This window comes from Bicyclus anynana, chromosome 18 (genome assembly GCF_947172395.1).
Source record: "Bicyclus anynana chromosome 18, ilBicAnyn1.1, whole genome shotgun sequence".
Lineage (NCBI taxonomy): Eukaryota > Metazoa > Arthropoda > Insecta > Lepidoptera > Nymphalidae > Bicyclus > Bicyclus anynana.
The window spans coordinates 4,262,691-4,285,611 of record NC_069100.1 but is presented as its reverse complement, the minus strand read 5'-3'; the positions used below and the strand labels follow the sequence as shown (position 1 = coordinate 4,285,611).

The 22,921-nt window shown below is 35.2% G+C and overlaps 1 protein-coding gene across 6 annotated transcripts in view; it reads left to right on the top strand.

The window, feature by feature from the left end:
* Nucleotides 1-22,921, top strand: part of LOC112050676 (irregular chiasm C-roughest protein) — a 156,257-nt gene that overhangs the window by 74,456 nt on the left and 58,880 nt on the right. For all 6 annotated transcript variants that reach the window (XR_008251687.1, XR_008251686.1, XM_052887155.1 and 3 more), the window contains exons 3-7: nt 1,724-1,874; nt 6,644-6,724; nt 18,276-18,427; nt 21,610-21,701; nt 22,193-22,301. Coding sequence is in view for 4 of the 6 variants with exons in the window: in XM_052887155.1 (XP_052743115.1) it covers nt 1,724-1,874; nt 6,644-6,724; nt 18,276-18,427; nt 21,610-21,701; nt 22,193-22,301 (585 nt within the window). In the remaining 2 variants the exon portion in view is untranslated. The remainder of the gene's footprint in view (nt 1-1,723; nt 1,875-6,643; nt 6,725-18,275; nt 18,428-21,609; nt 21,702-22,192; nt 22,302-22,921) is intronic.

Sequence of the window (22,921 nt, the reverse complement as noted above, 5' to 3'; positions counted from 1 at the left end):
GAAATCCAGAGATGTGGTCTTATTTGCGAAGACCAAACATGAACCTAATACAACGATTTTAAATGCGCTCATGTTCGCCATAGTCAAATCTAAATAGCGTCAGCATAATCAAGAACTAGTAAGAGGAGCGATTGTTCTCTTCTCTCCCCTCCTAAGCAAGCTAAAAAGGCTGTGCTAGATGTGGGGACAATGTCTCCTTGTGGAGAAAGTTCATGCCATAGATACAGGGAATCTGACATCCCTCAGAGACAAGTCCTCGAGTTGGTGGTTGGGGAGAGATTTCCTTTTCGCGTGCCACTGGTTGGGTTACGGTGGATTTTAAAGACGTTCTTGTGGCTTTGTGACCAGGCAATAAGTTGAAACACTGCGAGATCTTAGTCGGTAGGAATCCAATGTCAATCTACCTGCGATTTCTCCATGGCAAATCTTGTGAGTACAATAGTTCAGTATGTGGGGGGTCGAACTTCTCTTGTCTCTTGAGTCTTGTTAGACATTGGGCTATTAAATCTACAGCATCATGAATTTACCGTGTTAGTATAAACTTATAATGTATCTGTCTTAAGCATCTTATAGTGTTTTTCGGATAGCATGGGTACGGTGACAGTTGCCTTATGTCGTTCATAACACGGACTATTACGCCACACCGTACACACTACTTCATATACACTATATATATATATATATATACCATAGCGTGGCGATGCGTTGCCACGGCATGCGTCACCACGCCAGAAATCGGTTTTACGTGCGGCTATAGATGTTTCACATCGAAACTTTGAACTTATTGAGAGACAAGCCCGTGGTTTCATGAGGCAGTTTATTATAAAAACGAATGCAACTACGAGTACGTACGTAAAACGTATGTTACTGTGTATCAGATTCTCTTTTGAAATTTGTAACTCAACTGGTCTGTACAGCGCCTGGTCTACATGGAACTATCCCAAGCATGTTATTAATGTCTCAGTAAAAAGGTACTACTCTATTTGATAAATGTACTCGTTCGATAGCGTTCAGATTAAAAGGTGGCCGGATGCTAACGAAGGCGCCGTTACTCACGCGTCGAGATAAAGCCCGAGATAATTGAATAAAAAAAATAATTTCCTGTCATGTGTGACCGTATCTGCATACAGGCGTTGTGTGGGAGGCCTCACCTGTAAAAACAAACATTAAGTTGACAAATAACTGTAGGATTTATTAAGTGCCTTTTGCCTTTCGAATTATTGCTACGAAGTGACTAACTAGTACCTATTATCTAATTGTTAAGTCAATAATTAAAAAAATTAAAAAGCCTTAACCTGTTTTCACCTAGTCATCCGCCTAAATAATATTTTTGTAAATGTAGGTTCTTTTTAACATAGGCATGACAGACTATTTTAAAATACCCTTCATGAGCCCTTGAATTTGATACCCATATTGAAATATTCGTAAAAAAAAATTTTTCACCAAAAACAATTTTTTTTCGAGTCTATTGCGTCTCACATTCGTCATTTTAGTTTTTTTTTTTACTTCACCTATCTATAAACACTTGAGTTAATAAAACAAATCTAAAGATACCTTAATTACGTAAATATGTTTAAGCGGTTTGGAAGATAAAAGGTAATAAAGAATATTACTTACATACATACATACAAGATACGCGCAAAAACACTACCTTAGTAAATAGACAACTGTGCACAATATTTTACAAGATAGGTACTTAATAGATTGTTTTTTTTATTTTCAGACTGCCGTAGTAGGGTCAAGGGTAACGTTGCCTTGCCGCGTGGAGAACAAGGCGGGTCAACTTCAGTGGACGAAGGACGACTTCGGCCTTGGACTTCACAGGGAGCTTAGCGGTTACGACCGGTATAAGATGATCGGGAGTGATGAAGAGGGTAAGCTCTAAAATTGTTTATTTTTTAATTTTAGTTCTTTGATTTGTGAGGCTTTAAGGTCTTCGGATTTGGGATCAGCAGGGTAATTATGTATTCAAAACAGTTCATGTTATGAATTAAGTGCAATGAATACTGCATTTAGTGACAGTGATTTTTGTTTCTACGATCATTCCAATCTTGTTGTTGCAATAAAATGACATTAAAATTGCGAGCTTACCATAAGCTCTTAAATCCGTAGCGATTCCATAATGTTTCGACATTTTGTACCTGGGATTCTGGACGTCATCGACCATTTCATTCAAATTCGTAGCACTTAATGAGGTAACATTAGTTACGCCCTTAAATTAGAAACAGAAATCATGGTTTACATAACGGATGTCCTGGGTTCGATCCCCGGCTGGGCCGATTAAGGTTTTCTTAATTGGTCTGGCGATTTATGTTATGTAGAAACCAAAGGAAGTGTGGATTTTCATCCTCCTCCTAACAAGTTAACCCGCTTCCATCTTAAATTGCATCGTCACCTACCATCGGGTGAGATTGTAGTCAAAGGTAATTTGTAAATAATAAAAAAAAAATGGTTGTCAGAATGTACTCGTGTGCCTCAAAGAGCATGTTAAACTGTAACTTCATGTTCTCTATAATTGTATACTAATATTATAAAGAGGAAAGATTTGATTGTGTGTTTCTATGTTTAGAATAAACTCTGGAACTACTGAACCGAATTGAAAAATTCTTTCACTGTTGGGAAGCTACACTATCCCCGAGTGCAATATTTTATCCCTGTATTCCTACAGGAACTAAAAAACACGCGAGTGGAACCACGCGGCGTCTGCTAGTTATAAATGATATCAGACTTGGTAACTCGCATTGGAGCATAAGCAACTAACCTCTAAATCCCTTCTCCCTTTATGAGAGAGGCCTCAGCCCTGTAGGGCAGCCATTTAAACAGGTCGATAATGCTAGCCACAAACGGTCATTTATTCTCACGTTTCTATAGCACCCACGACTATAATAGATCGTGTGTTGGTCACTTCGTACATGACTTGTATAGTATGCCGCGTGGGTACTGCCGTTTGCTTTTCAGAAATGTGAGAATAATTGACCGTCAATGTAAGTACTATTATAAGACTCAAAAGGTGATTACAAATATAAGAAAACTAATGTCGAACAAAGGTTATGATTCACAACAGTTGTCAGGACAACTTAATTAACAAATCAAACTGTAACCAAAATAAGACCCTAGAATGGCAGAGAATGACCTTGAGTGGAGTCACGTACTTGTGAACGATGTGTGTAGGGTTCAAGGATCCTTTGACAGTCGACTAACACTCCCCTTTTCCACTCAAATCACTCTCTCCACCTATCCCAAGTAACCCATAAAGAATTACACAACAAGAGATGTGGACGCCTCGAACGCCACGAGCACACTGAAGCCAACACGAGATCGAGCGGCGTCATATCCGTCACAGACTACTATTTCAACACTAAACGGCGATAACATTCGGCCATCCTGGTGGCGCATCCGTCCCTGGATCGCGTTCGTGTCTGGTGCAGTCGCGTTTACACTGACAACTTGAACGTGTACAAACCACTATTGAAGGTCGTGTATGACTCATTTTTAATCGAATGAGTGTGTATGGACCCCGTGTATCTAGGGTTATGTACCTATAGTTCAAGTCACCATTGTATGTAACGTCGTATATGACTCATATTTATCGAAAAATGGCAAGGGTTACTTATACTTAATCCGGTAACCAAAATTCACAAATTTCAAACAGTTATAAGTTGAATTATTAACACAAAATCTATACGGCAACATTTCGCGTCTTGTCATAATATTAAAACGCGAAATTCTATCGAGAACACCGTGAAACATAATTTCTAAATAATTTATGTCTATACCGTCAATACTAAATTTATACCGTCAATACTTTAAACTTGAAATCACGATTCACACAATATTAACTTTCAAATTTAACAATACCGTAATGTAAAACTCATCGGTGCACTAAACTCACTTAATTTGTTACCCTCTTTTTATAAAAAATGCTTTCATACCATATTAACAAAGAAATGAAAAACGATTGGCCTGATTTTGGGTAGTTTTAAATTACGTCGTTATCTTTATTTATTATGTGGGCACAAGTTCTTTATCCCACTTCTGATATTATAAGACTCAAAAGGTGATTACAAATATAAGAAAACTAATGTCGAACAAAGGTTATGATTCACAACAGTTGTCAGGACAACTTAATTAACAAATCAAACTGTAACCAAAATAAGACCCTAGAATGGCAGAGAATGACCTTGAGTGGAGTCACGTACTTGTGAACGATGTGTGTAGGGTTCAAGGATCCTTTGACAGTCGACTAACACTCCCCTTTTCCACTCAAATCACTCTCTCCACCTATCCCAAGTAACCCATAAAGAATTACACAACAAGAGATGTGGACGCCTCGAACGCCACGAGCACACTGAAGCCAACACGAGATCGAGCGGCGTCATATCCGTCACAGACTACTATTTCAACACTAAACGGCGATAACAGTACTGTATCATCACTGTACATGGAAAAAATAGGACGAGGACATAATAAGTACAAAGTTAAGTGATCTAGTTAACCAACAAAAACAAAGTAAATTTAACTCCACTTGAATTTGAGATAAACAGGGTCTCATCGACCAAACTTTTGAGTGACACACTAAACCGGTTTACATAAGATTTAACTTAAACGGAATTACAAACGATTGTTTGTCAAAGGCGTGTCACAACTTCCTGACGTAATATCGTGAACGTACTTAAGTTTACGTTAATAGTAAAACTTTCAACTTTGAAGATGTTAGAGTGATGGGTACATGTCAAGTTCTGGAATGTACTGTGCTTTGTGAGTTAGTCATAGTTGCTTAACAGTCGTTTTAAGTGGCATAGTATTATGGTGTTAGGGAGGTTGACGTTATAAGGCTGAAGAGTTTGTTTGATTGAACTCGCTAATCTCAGGAACTACTAGTCCGATTTGAAAAACCTTTCAGTGTTAGATAGCCCATTTATCGAGGAAGGCTATAGGCTATATATTATCCCCGTATTCCTACGGGAACAGGAACCACGTGGGTGAAACCGCGCAGCGTCTGCTAGTTATCTTATGATGCGTGGCCCGTGTGAACGGGGCGGGGGTACGGTACTCGAGGCAATGCCTCCTTACCCGGGCGTGTCGCGGGGGACCATGCTACCCCGGTGTTTTCTTCCAACCCCTCCCAGGGTTAAGGCTTTTCAGTCTAGGTGTTTGTTTTTGGTTCAAATCCGATGGCCCCGCGCGGACTGCGTTTTCTCGCTATCCTGTCGGGGGTCGTCGGGGCAGCATCGGGTTCAGTTACAGACGTGCTGAAGTAGGGTCGGGGGTCGTCGGGGCAGCATCGGGTTCAGTTACAGACGTGCTGAAGTAGGGTCGGGGGTCGTCGGGGCAGCATCGGGTTCAGTTACAGACGTGCTGAAGTAGGGTCGGGGGTCGTCGGGGCAGCATCGGGTTCAGTTAGAGACGAGCTGAAATAGGGCAGTCATCCCTGCTTGGATGGCCGCCATATCATCATAAGCTATTGGACCCCGCTAGTTCGCGCAAAAATCCGTGTTAATTTTAATTACTTTTAACCCCATTATACTTAAGTAGTAGAGCTTTTTGTGGAAAACTATTGTCTGATATTGAATTGATAGTATGCAATGAAACTTGTTCCGTACAAAATGAATGACAAAATATATTCATTAAATCAAACTGCATAATATTTAGCAAGTACGACAAAAAAAATTAGTAACCTCTTCCTTTTTTAAATCGGTTGAAAACACATACAACTGATAAGTAAGAGTTTTGTACAAAACATAAAAGAAAACAGAATATGTGGAATCTCGGAAAAATCTGATAGAAAAATAATTCAAGTAAAAAAACAATGTAGAAAGTTTTAATCACACAGATAAGATTAAAACAGAAAAAAAATATATATAAAACAGAGAAAAAATCTTATTAAAAGTGATCTTCCTTATCAATCCGTAGTAAAAAATATATCTACAATAAGAATAGCTTTCCTTAATATTACTACTAGTTTTCATTAACAGAGGGCCTAGTGGCAATTTGATATTGTTACTATCGAATTTCTAAGGGACTGAAACAGCGCCATCTAGTGGCACTACTGCACAACTGTTTCAATCTATACTAATGTTTGATTGATTGAACGCGCTAATCTCAGGAACTACTGGTCCGATTAGAAAAATTCTTTCAGTGTTAGATAGCCCATTTATTGAGGAAGGCTATAGGCTAGGATATTTTATCTCCGTATTCCGACGGGAACGGGAACCACGCGGGTGAAACCGCACGGCGTCAGCTAGTTCCATATAAATTCGCGTTTCTCTCTGAAGGCGTAGGCACTGGAGGTAGCGGAGTCGACGATATCAATGACGCAAGCACCAGACAAGACATCGCCGCGCTGATAGACAATAATAAATAAGAAAAGACAAAATTCAACTCATAGGCCAAGGTGCCTCAGCCCCGAAAGGGGCTGGAAGAAATCACCGGGGAAGCAAGTTCCCCTGTCTTGGCCTGAGGCAAAGCCTTGAGGCCCGTACCCCCTCACCCAACACTCTCGGGAGGAGATGACCCCACTGACTGAAATTCGCGTTTACGTTAACGCGATAGTAACAGCATGAAAATATTGAAAACTCCCTCTAGGAAAACTGAACTGCTTGAGTTATTAGAGTTCTGTTTAAAATATTTTTTTCTTTTGCAGGTGATTACTCGTTGGACATACGAGAGGTGACGTTAGACGACGATGCGAAATATCAGTGCCAAGTCAGTTCCGGTGTAAGAGGTGAGAACAATATGTTATGTAATGACTATGCTAAGACTCGTATATTCATTGATGTAGGGTGTCGAGCGCTGAACAGTAGAAAGTGCGAAAAACAACTCTATAATAATAGTTCACTGAGTTCATTTTACTTTGACGATACTTATGCAATTGCAGCATTGCATTGAGTATTGTCAGCAGTACAACCTTAGAGTATGATTTATTCTAAAAAGTACAAAAAATAAATCAATCTTATTTTACTACCGCGGTTCAAATATCAAATGCTTTATTTGCTGATACAGTTTACAAGGTTTTAACAAATAAATATAATCTGTTCTGTTTCACGCCCGATCGGTATGCAAAATGTTTTATTACCTACATTTAAATCATTCCAGAAATTCTTTGTATCACAATATTAGAGAAGGCAGACCACCACCAGATGTTTGACTATTATACTATCAGATAGTACGGGTTTTAAGTTTTTTATTTAAGATAAGGGTATTCATGATATTTTCAACTATTCTACGTAGAATAATACAAAATTTTTGAAAAATAAAAATCCAATTTTTTTATACTCCAAACTGCAAGTCAAACCTAGGAGTACATAATACCCAGCTAAACAAGTCAACCAATGGACAACGAGGCAGATTAATGTTCCAAAATAACTACTGAGAACACTTAAACAATACCAAAGTGTTATTATAAAAGTAAACTGAACCCAATTGTGGTTCTGTACCGATACTCAAACCCCATAAACCCATGACCTTATTCCACGTAATTCAAAGATCAAAATTACAAAATGGCCATTTCTCATAACTCGGCCGATCTCACGATGTAATTTGAGATGTAAGCTGTAACACAATAATTATGTGAGTCGTTTTTTTCTTTCTTTATTTTAGGGTTCCATCTCAGAGTTACTAAGCCTCAGTTTTCCTGAGTACATCCTGAAGAATAATAAATAGTCAGTTAAAATTTCCATAGTTATGATGAGTATAATTACGTTAATATTAAAATTGATGTTGATGTTGAGTTATTAAAGTTGATGAATATGAAACCCTTTAACTGTTAAAGTTAGTTAACAGTTAAAGGGTTTCACATTCATCAACTTTTAATTGAAAGTCAATTTCTCAAAAGCTCTCGTCGAGTCGGATCATCATATTTTAGAAAACTGTTTCATTTTCTAAAGTAGTCTCAATTTACAAGCACAAAAAAAAAAGAAGTTAAAATAACGACTTTCAAAATTCAAAGTCTAATTTGCCCGTTTTTATACGATCGTACGGAACCCTTCATATATTACAAGCTCTACTCGCATTGAGCCGTTTTTTTAGTTTGTTCAAACAGTCCCTTGTTAACTCTATTGGTAGCTGCTTGGAAAAAAATAACTAGCAATTTTCGTCTCAAGTTATGAACTCTTCGTGGTATACAAAATACGTTCATCGGAATTGTTATTTCCGATGGTATATCATTACATTTGTTTAGAGAGGAACTATGAGATTACCAACATCATTGATATCAATGGAACACTTCACTTCTTGTATACGTACTATTAATTTAAAAAGGAAGGCTTAACTAGTATTTGATAATATAGAATTTTTCGACAGTATAACAATTTGTTTCTAATCAATGTAGTAAGCAGATTTGAAGTGCTATCATAAAATATAAATTATGTAATTTTATGTAACACTAGCCGACGCCCGCGACTTTGTCCGCGTGAAACTCGATGTTAACTTTCAACTGTCCCTATCCTACCCCTACCCTACCCCTAACCTACCCCTACCCCTACCCTACTCCTACCTACCCCTACCATACTTTTCTGGTTGATTTTTTACACCTTGTGTCCGAAAAACCCAAATATCTTACGGAACCCTATTTATTTTCAAAATAAAATTTAGCCTTTGTTACTTGTGGATAATGTAGCTTTCGAATGGTGAAAGAATTTTTAAAATCGGTCCAGTAGTTTTTGAGCCTATTCATTACAATTAAACAAACAAACATACAAACAAAGTTTTCCTCTTTATAATATTAGTATAGAAAATATTTTTTGTTTGTGGTGAATTAAAAATTGTTGGCGCACGCTGTTGGTGGCAGCGCACGGTGAAAGGTGCGCAAAATAGGTTGCGCACAAAAAAGTAACGCTGTCATTCGTTCATCGAATTTTACTGTCCTTATTTTTTTCATACCGGGGGCTATATGTTATGAAAAATCGTTTCTCAAGGAGTAAACTCCAAAATAATTTACAGAATAATTAGGTAATTTCACAATTGATTGACGGCATTTTTTTTGTTTTTTTTTGGTTGTCGACAAAGCGACAACCAAAAAAAAACAAAAAAAGCACGAGTTTTCTCTCAGAATGAGAGGGGTTAGGCTGATAGTCTACCACGCTGGCCTAATGCGGATTGCCAGACTTCACACATGTAGAGAAAAATTAAGAAAATTCTCAGATATACAGGTTTCCTCACGAAATTTTTCCTTAATCGTTTCAGACATGTAATATTTAATTTCTTAAAATGCACACAACTGAAAAGTTAGAGGTGCATGCCTAGTACCGGATTCGAACCTATGCCCTCCGGAACCGGAGGCAGAGGTCAACTGTTCTGGGCTATCACGACTCTCAATCGAAGCCTTATTGCTATGGAAGCTTTTGACTAAAAGCGAATTCGTGCCATTTTTTTCACTGACCGGCACTTTTTAAAAAAGGGTGAAAAATGAATGATCTCCTTTGACAGAAATGCATATAATAGAGACTCAATGATTGCATTGAGTCTCTATTTTTTCAGGGAACTATTGAATTATTATTATAGGACTCAAAAGTGATTAGAAATATAAGAAAACTAATGTCGAACAAAGGTTATGCATTCACATGCATGCATGTATAATATTCACAACACTTGTCAGGACAACTTAATTAACAAATCAAACTGTAACCAAAATAAGACCCTAGAATGGAAGAAAATGACCTTGAGTGGAGTCACGCACTTGTGAACGTTGTGTGTAGGGTACAAGGCGCCTTTGACAGTTAACAAACACTCCCTTTTTCACTAACGACACTCTCCCCGCCTATCCCAAGTAATCCATAAAGAATTACTATACAAGAGATGTGGACGGCTCGAACGCCACGAGCACACTGAAGCCGTCCGTACCGCAAGTCGTTGCAACGCGGCGACAATATTATGAATACTTACTAGTTTTTCTAAATTATTTTCGATAGTATCAGCTACTCGCTGTAAGCTTACGCATTGCGCCATACACAATTGCTTCTTTACACAAGTAACTATTATTTTCCTTTTTGGCCCAGTATTGCGAAATTGTGTTTGCTTTTAATAAATTGAAAATCTCGCCTCCTTCCTTCGTCTCCGAGTAGAAACATATTATTAACGCTCCACTTGGCAATGGCCGCCATATTTCATTGTTTTCAACTTTTGACAGGAAAATAACGTTGAACAATTCCAAGCAAAGAACGTGGAAAATACCTATTTTTAAACTTTCTTTCTACGATGTAATGAATCATCGTTTGCTTTTTTTTCTTAACTGCCAGAAAATCAACCGGTGTATAAATTTTCATTATGTTCCATATCAATCATAAACCTATATTCGGCTCACTGCTGAGCTCGAGTCTCCTCTCAGAATGAGAGGGGCAAGGCCAATTAGTCCACCACGCTGGCCCAATTGGCAGACTTCACACACGCAGAGAATTAAGATAATTCTCTGGTATGCAGGTTTCCTCACGATGTTTTCCTTTACCATTTGAGACACATGAACGTGAAGAGCCGTGATAGCCCAGTGGATATGACCTCTGCCTCCGATTCCGGAGGATGTGGGTTCGAATCCGGTCTGGGGCATGCAGCGTACAGAAGGAAAAAACATACACACATACAATATTAGTGTGATGGGATATAGAACATGATATTTAATTTCTTAAAATGCACACAACTGAAAAGTTGGAGGTGCATGCCCCGGACCGGATTCGAACCCACACCCTTCGAAATCGGAGGCAGAGGTTATATCCACTGGGCTATCACGGCTAACATCACAATACTTAATACAAATAAAAAATTAACTGAATAAAAAAACTCCATTTGTATTTATTTGGCAGTTGTAATTTCTATTTGATAACCATTAAATTTACAGACCATTTATTGAATAATTCTATCAATATTTGTATTAGTTAATGGTTTTGTTTGTTTACTTTTTTATGAGTAACTCAGTTCGTTCCTTATTTGTGGGCACTTTATGAATATTTATATGAATTTATGTTTGTTACCTCATAACTCCGCCATTTATAAACTAATTTTGAAAAATATTTTATTGGTTGAAGGAGTGTACCTTCGGATTGGTCCCATTTAATTTTCATGAAAATTGGTTAATTTTTAAAATTTTCATTTTATGATAAAATCAAAATAATTATATTGCATCTTTAAAACCGATTCAATTTTTATTTTAATAAAGATATTGTATTTTTCTTTCTGAGGCATGGAAATATAAGTTTCCAACTTCGAACTGAGCATTTTTATTGAGATTTTTTTGGAAGAAATGAAAACTAAGTATAAAATAATATTTATAATATAATATTTCACAGCCTTTTTTATTTATTTTTTATTCTGTACAGGTTAGCCCTTGACTATAATCTCACTTGATTGTAAGTAATGCATGGATGCAATCTAAAATAGAAACGAGCTAATTTGTTAGGAGGAGGATGAAAATCCATACCCCATTTGGTTTCTACACGACATCGCACCGGAACGTTTTTTTTTTTTTTTAACGTTAAATCACTATTGCCGGTAGGGTGATAACTAGCCAAGACCGAAGCCTCCCACCAGCCAGACCTGCACCAATTAAGAACACCTCAATCGGCCCAGCAGGGGATCAAACCCAGAACCTCCGTCTTGTAAATCCACCGCGCATACCACTGCGCCACGGAGTACTTTTCCAGGATTCGAACCTAGAATCTTTTGATCCAAAGATATATAGGATCACCGTTGGATCAAAGGCAGTTGGATATTACGTTAAGGAGTAGGGGTTGTGGGTTCGAATCCGGTCCGGGCGTGCACCTCCACCTTTTCAGTTGTGTGCATTTTAAGAAATTAAATATCACGTGTCTCTAACGGTGAAGGAATCCATCGTGAGGATACCAGAGAATTTTCTTAATTCTCTGCATGTGTGCAGTCTGCCAATCCGCATTAGGCCAGCGTGGTGGACTATTGGCCTAACCCCTTCCATTCTTTATAGCATAGAATTATCATTGACTATTGCTATTAGACGTTGAGAAGAAAAGTACATCTATACTGCAGCCTGTCTTGATGAAGACTGTTTACCAACAAACAACTTAAAAATGAGGGTATATATAGCTAGCCATTTCACACCTAATAAATCAACCGTATATAAAATAAATAAGTTATGAAATGACATGCATTTTCCACCTTCATTTTTAATTTCTTTGTTGGTAAACAGTACTCATCCAGACATGCTTTTTCTTTTCTACCTTCATTTCTAATTTCTGTGTTGGTAAACATTACACTCGTCAAGAAAGGCTGTAGTACAGATGTAGGTATTTTCGTTCTGTAACCGCATGTTAATACGGTATGATAATATTCATATGTCTGTATCCATACCCAGATCTGAAATATTACCATATTCATAACATTCCTGATTTCAATACCAGACAATTATGTAAGCTAATACATTAGATAACTGTCGTACAAATAAAGGTCATAGTTAAGGTCGTTGTTTGTCCCAGGATTCATACTTTCGTACTCACTTTACTTTCGTGACCTGAAACCACGTAAGCTAACCTTCTTTTTTTGTATAAATTTTTTTTTGAACAGTTTTTTTTTATTTATTTTTTAATATGACTATTTTTTTTCGTTTTATTTGGTCTACCAATACAAATATTACAATCTTCATTTATAAATGCGAATAGGCATTCATCACGAAATCTCAAAAACCGTTTGAAGTACAAAGAGGAAATTTGGCAGTGAGGTAATTTATTGATAGAAGAGGTGCGCGGTAAGCGGATTTTGCGAGATGGCCGGATTAAGGAGATACAAGGGCGAACGAAGCTGCGGGCGTTCGCTGGTTAAATCTAAATGCAAGGAGCACAACCATAAAATGCAAATATATTTATAGGAAACACACCACATGCAACTGTCTAAATCTAAAGTTTAAAATGTATTATGTTTGGTGAGGAAATCTACAATTAAGTTTATTTACCATATGCAATCAAAAAGCAAAGAAAAACAACTAAATAAAGTAAAAATAAATATTAAAAATACATATGAAGCGAGTAAATCTAAATATATTATAAAAATGAATTGCTGTTCGTTAGTCTCGCTAAAACTCGAGAACAGCTTAACGGATTTATCTTATCTTGGTCTTAAAATGTTCGTGGAGGTATAGGGAAGGTTTAAAAGCTGAGAAAAAATCAAATAATTTCCGGGAAAACCCTAAAAACTGCCCTTTTCTATTTCCCATACAAACGTTTAAGAGTCAAGCGGTAGGGGTAGGGTAGGGGTAGGGATAGGGGTGGGGTAGGGTAGGGGTAGGGTAGGGGTAGAGGTATAGAAGGGTAGAGTAGGGATAGAGAATAAGTGCACTTATGTCAAAACGAAGCTTGACCGGGTCCGCTAGTCTTAAATAATTAAAGGGGAAATAGAACTATTACCTATAACACTTTATTTCTAATGCGGAACAGTTAAGAAAAAAAAAATTATAACAGAAATCAGATTACTCACTACTTATTTCTAAATTTCTAAACTTAATTCTTAATATTTAAAAAGAAAAACATGGAATAGCCCAGCGGGCGGAGATTGAACCACCACCTCTCGGGGGTGGCCCGGCCCCTGAGTTATGAGGGCTTCTTTGTTCAGTACATCTAAAATAATATTAATTTATCAATATCTTCACAGACAAACAAAGCCTTTGTCTCCGAGTTTCGTATCATAAATACCACGTGGCGTATTGTATCTCGGATTACTATGATGACAATTATGTGAATTTATAATAAGCCGTCTTAGAAATTGTCGGTCGCTCGATCCATTTAGCATCAAGTCGCTCTATTCAGAATGGAAAAGGTTCAGAAATTAATTTACATAAGCTTTTGTGCGTCTTTTGATAAATTCGCGTTTCTAAAGTCTGGTGGAATATTCTTATCACCGAGTGCCTCTCATGGGTCCCTCGCTTTTGTTTGAAGATTTAAGTTAAACTCTGTATTTAAGTAATCGTTGCTCTTATTCCCTTTGAAGCATTAATTAAATTTGATCCCAATTGAGGAAATGGAGCTCGTTTTTTCAACGAACGCCTCATTTCACTTTTCGTGTTTTTTATTAGTTTCTTTGTCATGACTTTGTCTGGTTTCTTATTCTTTGTTTAGTTAATTGCGTATTCTTCAGTGTTGCCAAGGCATATTTTTTGCCATTAGGTAATTATATGTATAAATTTTACAGCCTTAAACTTCCCTGTTTGACTACAAACATGTATATGTAGTTTAGTAAGTATTAGGAGTAGAATTTTTGTATTCTTAGTGAAGTTAAAAGTTTTATTATAAAAAACACTTTTCTTCCATTTGTTTACTCTCTCTATTTTTATGCATGTTTTTAATTTCGTTCATCATTATTATTTTATTAATATTAGCTTGTTATAATATAGCTGCATTAAATAGTTAATGATCTTAATATATATTTACAATCATCTATTCAATTATATTATTACATATTTAATTTCATTTCATATTTCCAAAATGTTAAGTGACGCAGATTTCATCATCAGCATCATCATTTACAATTTATATTGGATACACTGTTGAGCACGAGTCTCCTCTCAGAATTAGAGGGGTTAGGCTTACAGACCACCATGCTAGGCTAATGCGGATTTGCAGGCTTCACATATGTAGGAAAATTCTCGGGTATGCAAGTTTCCTTATAATGTTTTTCCTTCACCGTTTGAGACACGTAATATTTAATATCTTAAAATGCACATAAATGAAATGTTGGAGGTGCAAGCCCTGGACGCAGGTTTAAATACACAAAATTATGTATTAGATATAACTGTTTTTTTTTCTAGAAAGAAAATGCTTGATTGAAAGTATTAAAAGTTTCTACGACTTATGAAGTTTTAATAAGAAATCAGGTCTTATATCGAAGTTAATTCTTGTGTTACGTAATCCAGAAAATTCAACTAGTATTAAAACTCAATCAGAACTCAATGACAGGACTCAGCTTAACCAACTTAGAGTTAATTGGAAACTTCCTTGACGTTATACTTCACGAGTTTCTGAACTTCGACTTTGAGATTCCGATTGGAAATAGATTATATTTTTTACATTGAAATTAATATTTTTTTCTTATAGTACAATATCATGTAATTCCCTAGGGTAAAATATTAGTTAATTCTAATATTTTATTGTATACGTTATTGTATACGTGACTTTGATTATAAGTGTTAGTTGGTGTTTATGATTGTTCTTTAAATTTAATATTTTTTGCTCCTATTAATTTATATAAATAAATAAAAAAAAATCATATTTCTTACATCAAACTATGACCAAATTGAAACTAAAGAAGAAGACTCAGAACTATACAACCCGGAAATCAATACCCTTAGTAAAGCAAAGTAAATTAAAATTACATGAAGTGCCTCAAGCACAGGAACTTATCAAAGGAACAGTCAACAAAGAAACCAGAATAGAAAATGTTATTCTTAATTAAGTACAAGTTAGTAATCAGCACAAATTAAGAGAATTCCTCCACAAAGGTAGCTGAAAATGAGTGCTCGAGGATCTTCAAGTTTCTGAAGAGCGAACTTTGAAGCAAATAGAAGTAGGTACTCGGAACCTTTATAAAGATTTACATAAAAGTAATGGGACGAGACCAATGTTTTTTTATATAAAGGAAAGCACAATAGACATCTAGCTTGCGGCTAAATTGTACAACTTTTCACTATTTAACTTGGTAACTTAGTTGGAAGCGGAAAGTTTTCTTTACAGAAAACTACGAACTTCCAAAGGCATCTCTGGGTTTAATTGTCTTACACCACCTGCACATTACCTCTGAGGAATTTTAGATTAGCTACATTACTGACTAATTCTTTATCTGCAATTTATCCTTATTAAATGTTTGCGTTAATAATAATTGTCATTAATTTTAAAGGTAATTTTTCTATCTTTTGGAACAAGTACTTTTATATAAATAATTAATAGATGTTTATTTTCTCATTTTTTGTATTCTTTTATTCGTGAATCAGCTAAAAAGATAAATGTTAACAAACAAGAAAATTTACTTAGGATTCCGTTGCAAAACTTTTATTCTAATTATAAAATTTAAACGTTTAGTATTCAATCACTTAATTATGTGATCTTGTTTATAACTCAAATAATATTACGTGCAATATATTGCTTGTTCTTACTTAATACTTTCCATTAGTATCTGTATCTGGTATGAATTTGTCTTTCCTTCTCGTCTTATCAAAATATTAACACGTCGGTTTCCACTGTTATTCCTCCCTTTTGATGGTAATAATGATTGACCCTAAGTGAAAATGACTCCATTACTAACATTGGCTCTGGATATTATCATAACATCAAGTAATAACAATTTATGTAGATGGAACAATGTTTTTCGGTACAATGCCTTGCGGGAAACAATTTGGGGCTACAGGTTGGTATTTCGTACAGTACATTCTGATTAATTTATTATACAAGTCTAACTTACTCGAAAGATTTTAAGTTACTCATATCGATTTATAAAATAAACTCGTAGATTAAAAAAGACTATTTTTACAACTGGTTGATAAACAACTAGTTAATTAGTTAAATTATGATTTAATGTGGTTATTTATTGTGGTCATCATGTTACTTAACAACATACCTGGTAAAATCTGAAAAAGACATTAAACAAAAGATTGAATTAAAACAAATCAAGCATATATAGGCAGGTAAATATTATGTTAATATTTTAAGTACTCAGTAGGAATTGAAAATTGCAAGTGTACACAAAATAATTACTTAAGTTTTATAAAATTAATTGCTTATATACTTTAGGAACGCACAGAATACAGTCATACAATCATTTATTTAAGATAAATGAAGAAGGTATTCCTTTTAACCAAGAACTACTTCACAATCAAAATTTCTGTAAGAAGCGCTAAACTTATATATCGGCCGGTTATCTTTGTCAAACCGCCAATGCTCGAACTTTGTTATCTCACGAGCGGTTCTTGTTTTAGAAAAGTTTACGGGCACTGATTACCTACGCTCGGTTACACATTTCTGACGTGGAAACTTTCGCGAGAGACGCCAAAGTTTTGTCTATAGTAATTGTATTGTGGGAGCGATGAACTTTTGTTAAGGATTAGCGTGCGAAACACTCCTTAGCGTTGAAATTTTCAAAAGTTAGCAACTTCGCGACCGAGAAACCGTAGCTCGTTATAAATTTGAGGGTACCGTAATATTTTTAGCATGTGTCAAAGCAAGTGCGGTGTCGGCGGTTGAAAAACAGCTTTAATGTGTTAAGTTTATGTCAACAGTTTTATTAGCTTGGTGTTTTTCTGTTAAAAAAAGAATTGTGCTTATTTGACATCAATGTTTTCTGTGACTTGAGCTTGAACTTGAGCATCTTCAAAGAAAACTGTATCGGTTTCAAATAAAGAAGCGGGCACTGACTAAATTAGGTAAATCATTGTATTCCGTGTTTAATTTTTATCATTTCAAAAAATGATTTTTCGGAAGTTGACTCTTTTCTTGACGTAACTAGTACAAAGCCCTTTAAGTGGAAACTACTGCTATCTGCTTGTTTCTGCCACAAATAAGCATTAATATGCTATTCATATAGTTTGTATTATAAAAAAATACTAGCCAAGTCCTTTAAAGTTAAATTTAGGGTTTTTTTTGTTTTTAATAGTGGTAGGTACGATAATAGTCCAAGAGGTAGGTATTGAACCTAGATCTAACTTTGATGCAGGCTTTTTAAACTTGGAGCTAATAAAACTCAAATTGATAAGCGTAAGGCATTGAAAAAGGGATGGGACGTGTTTCTAGCATCTATGCGATTTCTACGAAATGTTCTGCTCTGTTGACGGTTTTTTTCTTAAAATCAAATCAAATGGGCCATAGATTTTCTTTTCAAGTGTAAAAGTACTTATTAAGAATGATAAAGATTTACGAATGAAGAATCGAATTCAACTGATCAATGGTGAAACCTATTAGGTACAGTCGCTATCAATAGTCTAACTTGTCGTTTAAAAGTGCTTGGTAGCTAAGACTACTAAAAGTAAAAGAATTTGAATTTGTAATGCAAGTAATAGACAAAATTTAGTATACCTAAGTTGTATTATCACGTAATGTGACTGCAGATATTCTTTACCATTCCCTTTTTGTCGTACATTCGTTACAAAATTGCATGTTTGGCATCCGCTAAACGAGTCAAATGGATTTAGAAAAATAAAATGTTTTATAAAACTATTTCCACGAGAGAAAAGTGCTAAAAACAACACGTTGAAAAACTAGTGCTGGCGCTAAAAAGTATCAATTCTCAACAACTATATGCCATGTATACACCGCTGAAATAAATTAAAACTCTTTGTACAGGTGAACCTGCAATTAGGTCACGCTACGCCCGCCTAACAGTTCTAGTACCGCCTGAACCGCCAAAAATACTGCAAGGGAATTTCTACTCTACGACAGAAGACAGAATAATCAAATTGGAGTGCGTGTCCGTTGGAGGCAAACCACCAGCTGAAGTGAGTAATGATTTTAATGCTAAAAATGTTACGGTGGATAGTGATCTTTATTGCAATTAAGCTAAGTTAAAAAAGACTATTTTTAATTGAGATAAAGTATCTGAAAATTACGTAGTAGGTCTGAAAAATGTTCTGGATAGGTTGGTAAATTACGGCCAAAACGGTATGGAAGTATAAAATGTTTTTAACGAATGCAAATTATTGTGTTATTAATAAAGAAATTAATCAATGGAAAACATTCGCGGTTTACCATCAAATTTAATTAACCGACTTCTGAATATTGAAATTATGTTGTTCAAATAATGATCCTCTAGTTAATTGAGTTTCATATTAACAGATTCAAACTTTTTTTTTATTAAGCATGATGTTCTGAACAGTCTATTCTGCAATAGTTCTATCTTTTTAGAGCATCTTTATTTCAAAGTGTGTTTACAAGTAATTAATGTCTGAATTTTAGGAGCGCCGAGTAAATGACTTGCAAACATTTTTGTTGCTTAAATTAGCGAGACTTTAAATACAAATGGCCAAACTTCTACCCTTTCCGTAACTGTGCCCTTGCAAGATTTATTAATTGTTTTACTTTTTGTTTTCTCGCTATTAAAACCTTATTTCGCCTTTTTACTTTAAGTATCACTCAAATCCTCTTTTAAATTACTTCTTAAGTACAGTTAATCCGGCGTTAATATTTCGACTGTGCTGTTATCCGTTTTTTAAAGACTGTTTTGTTTATGTTATTATGTTTCGTATAAATAATGAAAAAAATCCTTTGTTACATTAAGCATTTTGATTTGAATCGTTCCTTTGTAGCCTTTTTATGTTCACAATTTATATAATTTGATAAAATGCCCAAGTTATTTGCACAAAATAAATCCCAACGTTTCATTTAATATATTCAAATTGAGTGAATAGGTATGTCACTCGCGGGCGAGACACAATTAGGAGTAAAATTGAATATGATGTCGCGACGAAGCGGGTGCGGCTCAGGAGAGAATACAGCTTTTAGCTTGAAATATTTACAGTTAACAAACGGTCCAGCGGTGAATGCGGTTTTCTTTATTTTATCCACTTGTTTAATACTAGCCTTGTACCGCGCGAGTGCTGAATTATAAGTATGAACACCAATTACGTTATTTGTTTCTGTTTGCCAAACAATTTAGATTAACAAATCTGTTTTTACCCGATTGCAGGAAGGGTTATTTTTTTAATATTTGTCTATTAACTCTATCCTAACTTTATTATTTTGAGAACTTGTTGTAGTTAAATAAAAAATGGTTAAATCATTGATTTTATTTCAGTTCCTGTTATTCTAATTTTATTATACTGATATTTCATAGTTGCAAACTTGTTATGTATACGGTTAAATACTTGATTTTATATAAACCTCTCAATTCTAACTTTATTAAGTATACTGTTAGTTTGCAGTTGGAAACTTGATATCTGTTAAATACTTAATTTTATTTAGATTTCTGATATTTTAACTGTATTGTCTGATATTTCGCAGTTCATAACTTGTATCTATGATTAAATACTTCGTTTAATTTCAATTTCCTTGCTGTTTCTGAAGTATGATAGACAGGTTGTTTATAAATTTCACTGAATCGTTCTGAAATCCAACAAGCTTACAACCACGCGACGTTGTCGGTTGACAAGTTGAATGTACCACAATTTGTAACTAAAAGTGCATATTTGCTTTACAAAATTGATACAAATATACAAGATATAGTTAATTGGAATACCTACGTTAAAATAGTTATCTTTTGTCAACAATATTTTATTATGATCTACAATAGTTTTAAATACTTGAAGCGCAAACTTTGGGACCTTTGATAAGAAAATTAAATCTGTGCGATAGGAGAAAAGTAAATCTGTAAAATTTGGCAAAATTAACGTTTATAATTATTTTGAAGAAGTATTGCAAATATTCATATTTTGACTTTTATCTCTTTATTTAAATGTTATATTATTCGTTCAAAGAACACTTGCAAAATAATATTCTAATGCAGCATTACTAATTGGAATAATATTATATAATAAATATGACCAATATTATTTTTTTCCCTTCAACTACTCAGAATAGATTATGTTAGAAGTGGGTGGTTGTGTGGGATCGAATCACCACCCCTCGGCGCTGAGTCCGACCCATTTTCCGTTAAGCTATTGAGGCTTTACAATGTTATTATTGTAACTTATTTGCTTTTATTTGTATAAAGTTTAATGGAAGCAGGCGTCAATTTGCGGAACTCCATGACATTAATTGAATAACATACTTAATTTGCTATTCTCCACAAAACCGTATCTAACGTAAATAAATTTCGTCATTCGAATTTGTTTGGTTTCGCAAAAAATAGCTTTAAATAAACATAATCGATGATATTGCACTGTTGTTGTTTTGTAAGCAGCTCCTGGGATCGATTCCCTCGTCGGTGTCTTTTAAAAAAATTGCCATATTTTTGAGTCCGATCGGTTCACCTGAGCTGAGCTATTGAGGCTATTGAGGCTATTGAACTATTAAATAATTTGTTATTTTTGCCGTGGAGACCGTTAGGCTATGGAGCCGCAGTGTCAAATAATTTCTTCACCACGGCTTGTTGCGTCGATTGGTGACAGAAGAACTGGCTCATTTTTTGCGCAAGAGATCAGCCTGGATGTCCAACGCAGTAATGCCAGTATTCTTGCCACAATTCTACGTGCATCGATCGTAGATCGTTAGATGGGCCTCAAAACGTCGCAGAATTGACATTGATTTAGCACATTGAGTACGTCATCATACGTGGCTTGTGTTTTTACACTTCCAAAATAAACACGAAGGTATAATTAAATGATTAAAATGAGAAAATAACAGTAAATATTTTTTTAAGTCCACGTCCATTCACAGCATGCGCTCGTTACGTACTAAGATAAGATGTGCGTGCACGTCTTCGGGTAATGACATAAAATTGTGCGTTCTTTAATAATATTTAGCCCATCTAACGATTTATATCGATGTCCACGTGGGCATAATATAGTTATTAGATAAGTTAGCATAAGTAACCATTGTATTTTATTTCAATAATAAAAAGCCAAATCTGAAGATAAGATTAAACGATTTGCCCGAAATACGATCGGGGAGATAGCAAAATTGTTATAATCTTCTAAAAAACTCGAGTATTTTCGTCTACATCATTAATTTCGTCTAATTTTAGATTACGTGGGTGGACAGCAATGCCGGGGTACTGACGCAGGGCGTTACCAACACGGTCGAACCTTTGTCAGATGGACAGAGATTTACTGCAAGGTGAGTAATTTGCCTGTCAACTAGTTCTACCGTTGGTTGTTGATCTGCATTGATAGGTGACTATTAGCTCTCGGAGATTAGGCATGTAAGTTAATTTCTGTTGTTTGGTTTACGTGTTTGTTTTATTATATTTTTCGTTTTGATTCATGTGCCGATATTAATAAATATACTGAAACAATACCCAAAGTAAGCGTATAGCCTGAAATAAAATCAGCTATCTTAGTACCTTAGTATATCACTAAGGTACTAAGATAGCTGAGTATAACTTTCTTTACCAATAATACTAAAACTGCCAAAGCAAAATTAGTCAGTTTTAAAGCGAAATTTTCTACATAATTGTGCGTCTTTTTGTTATAGGAGGTCAATGTATGGTATAATGTTTTGAGGTATTTTTATTCTAGATATAATCCTGAATAGATGCATTTAATTCGCTTTATTTCTGGCCTAAGAATCAGACAAGCTATTTTTTTTAATAATTGATTTGTCTACAGATCCATCATCAGGATGTCTCCGAAGCAAGAACACAACAACCAAACATTCACGTGTCAAGCTCAGAACACTGCTGACCGGGCGTACCGAGCAGCTAGTATACAAATAGAGGTAAGTCCTTAAAAGTACGCAACTTCATACGTATAAAATTCTGTATTTCACAAATCCCGCGGGAATCATGATTTTTTTCAGGATCAAAAGTAAGCAATATGTAGCTCCATAACCTCTTCTATGTTCTAATGAAAGTCCTTTTAAAATTGATCCAGCCGTTCCACAAATTAACCCGGACAAACAGAAAGACAGACAGACAGACAAAAAATTTAAAAAGCTTGATTATGATAGTATCTTGTGAAAACAAAGTTATTTTAATTTGTTACCCATACCCTATGTTGTAATTAATAAGGCAAAAGAACTCATGTCCACCTTAAAACGAAAAAAGATTGGCTTCTTCGGGGGCATGCAGAAAGAAGCCCAGTTTTCATGACAAAAACTAATAATAGAAGGGAAACTATTTTACAACCAAGTAAGATAAGTACCCACTTGTTATATAGTTCTACACCAGTTCTACACACAGTTGATTACACCTGTATTAGAAGTGGGTAATTTAGGTATCTATCATATAGTACCCACTTCTAATACAGGTATATCAAGTGGGTACTTGTCTAATACTTTCCCTTTTATTATTAATCTTGGTCATGAGAACTGGGCTTCTCTCTGCATTTTTAGATATT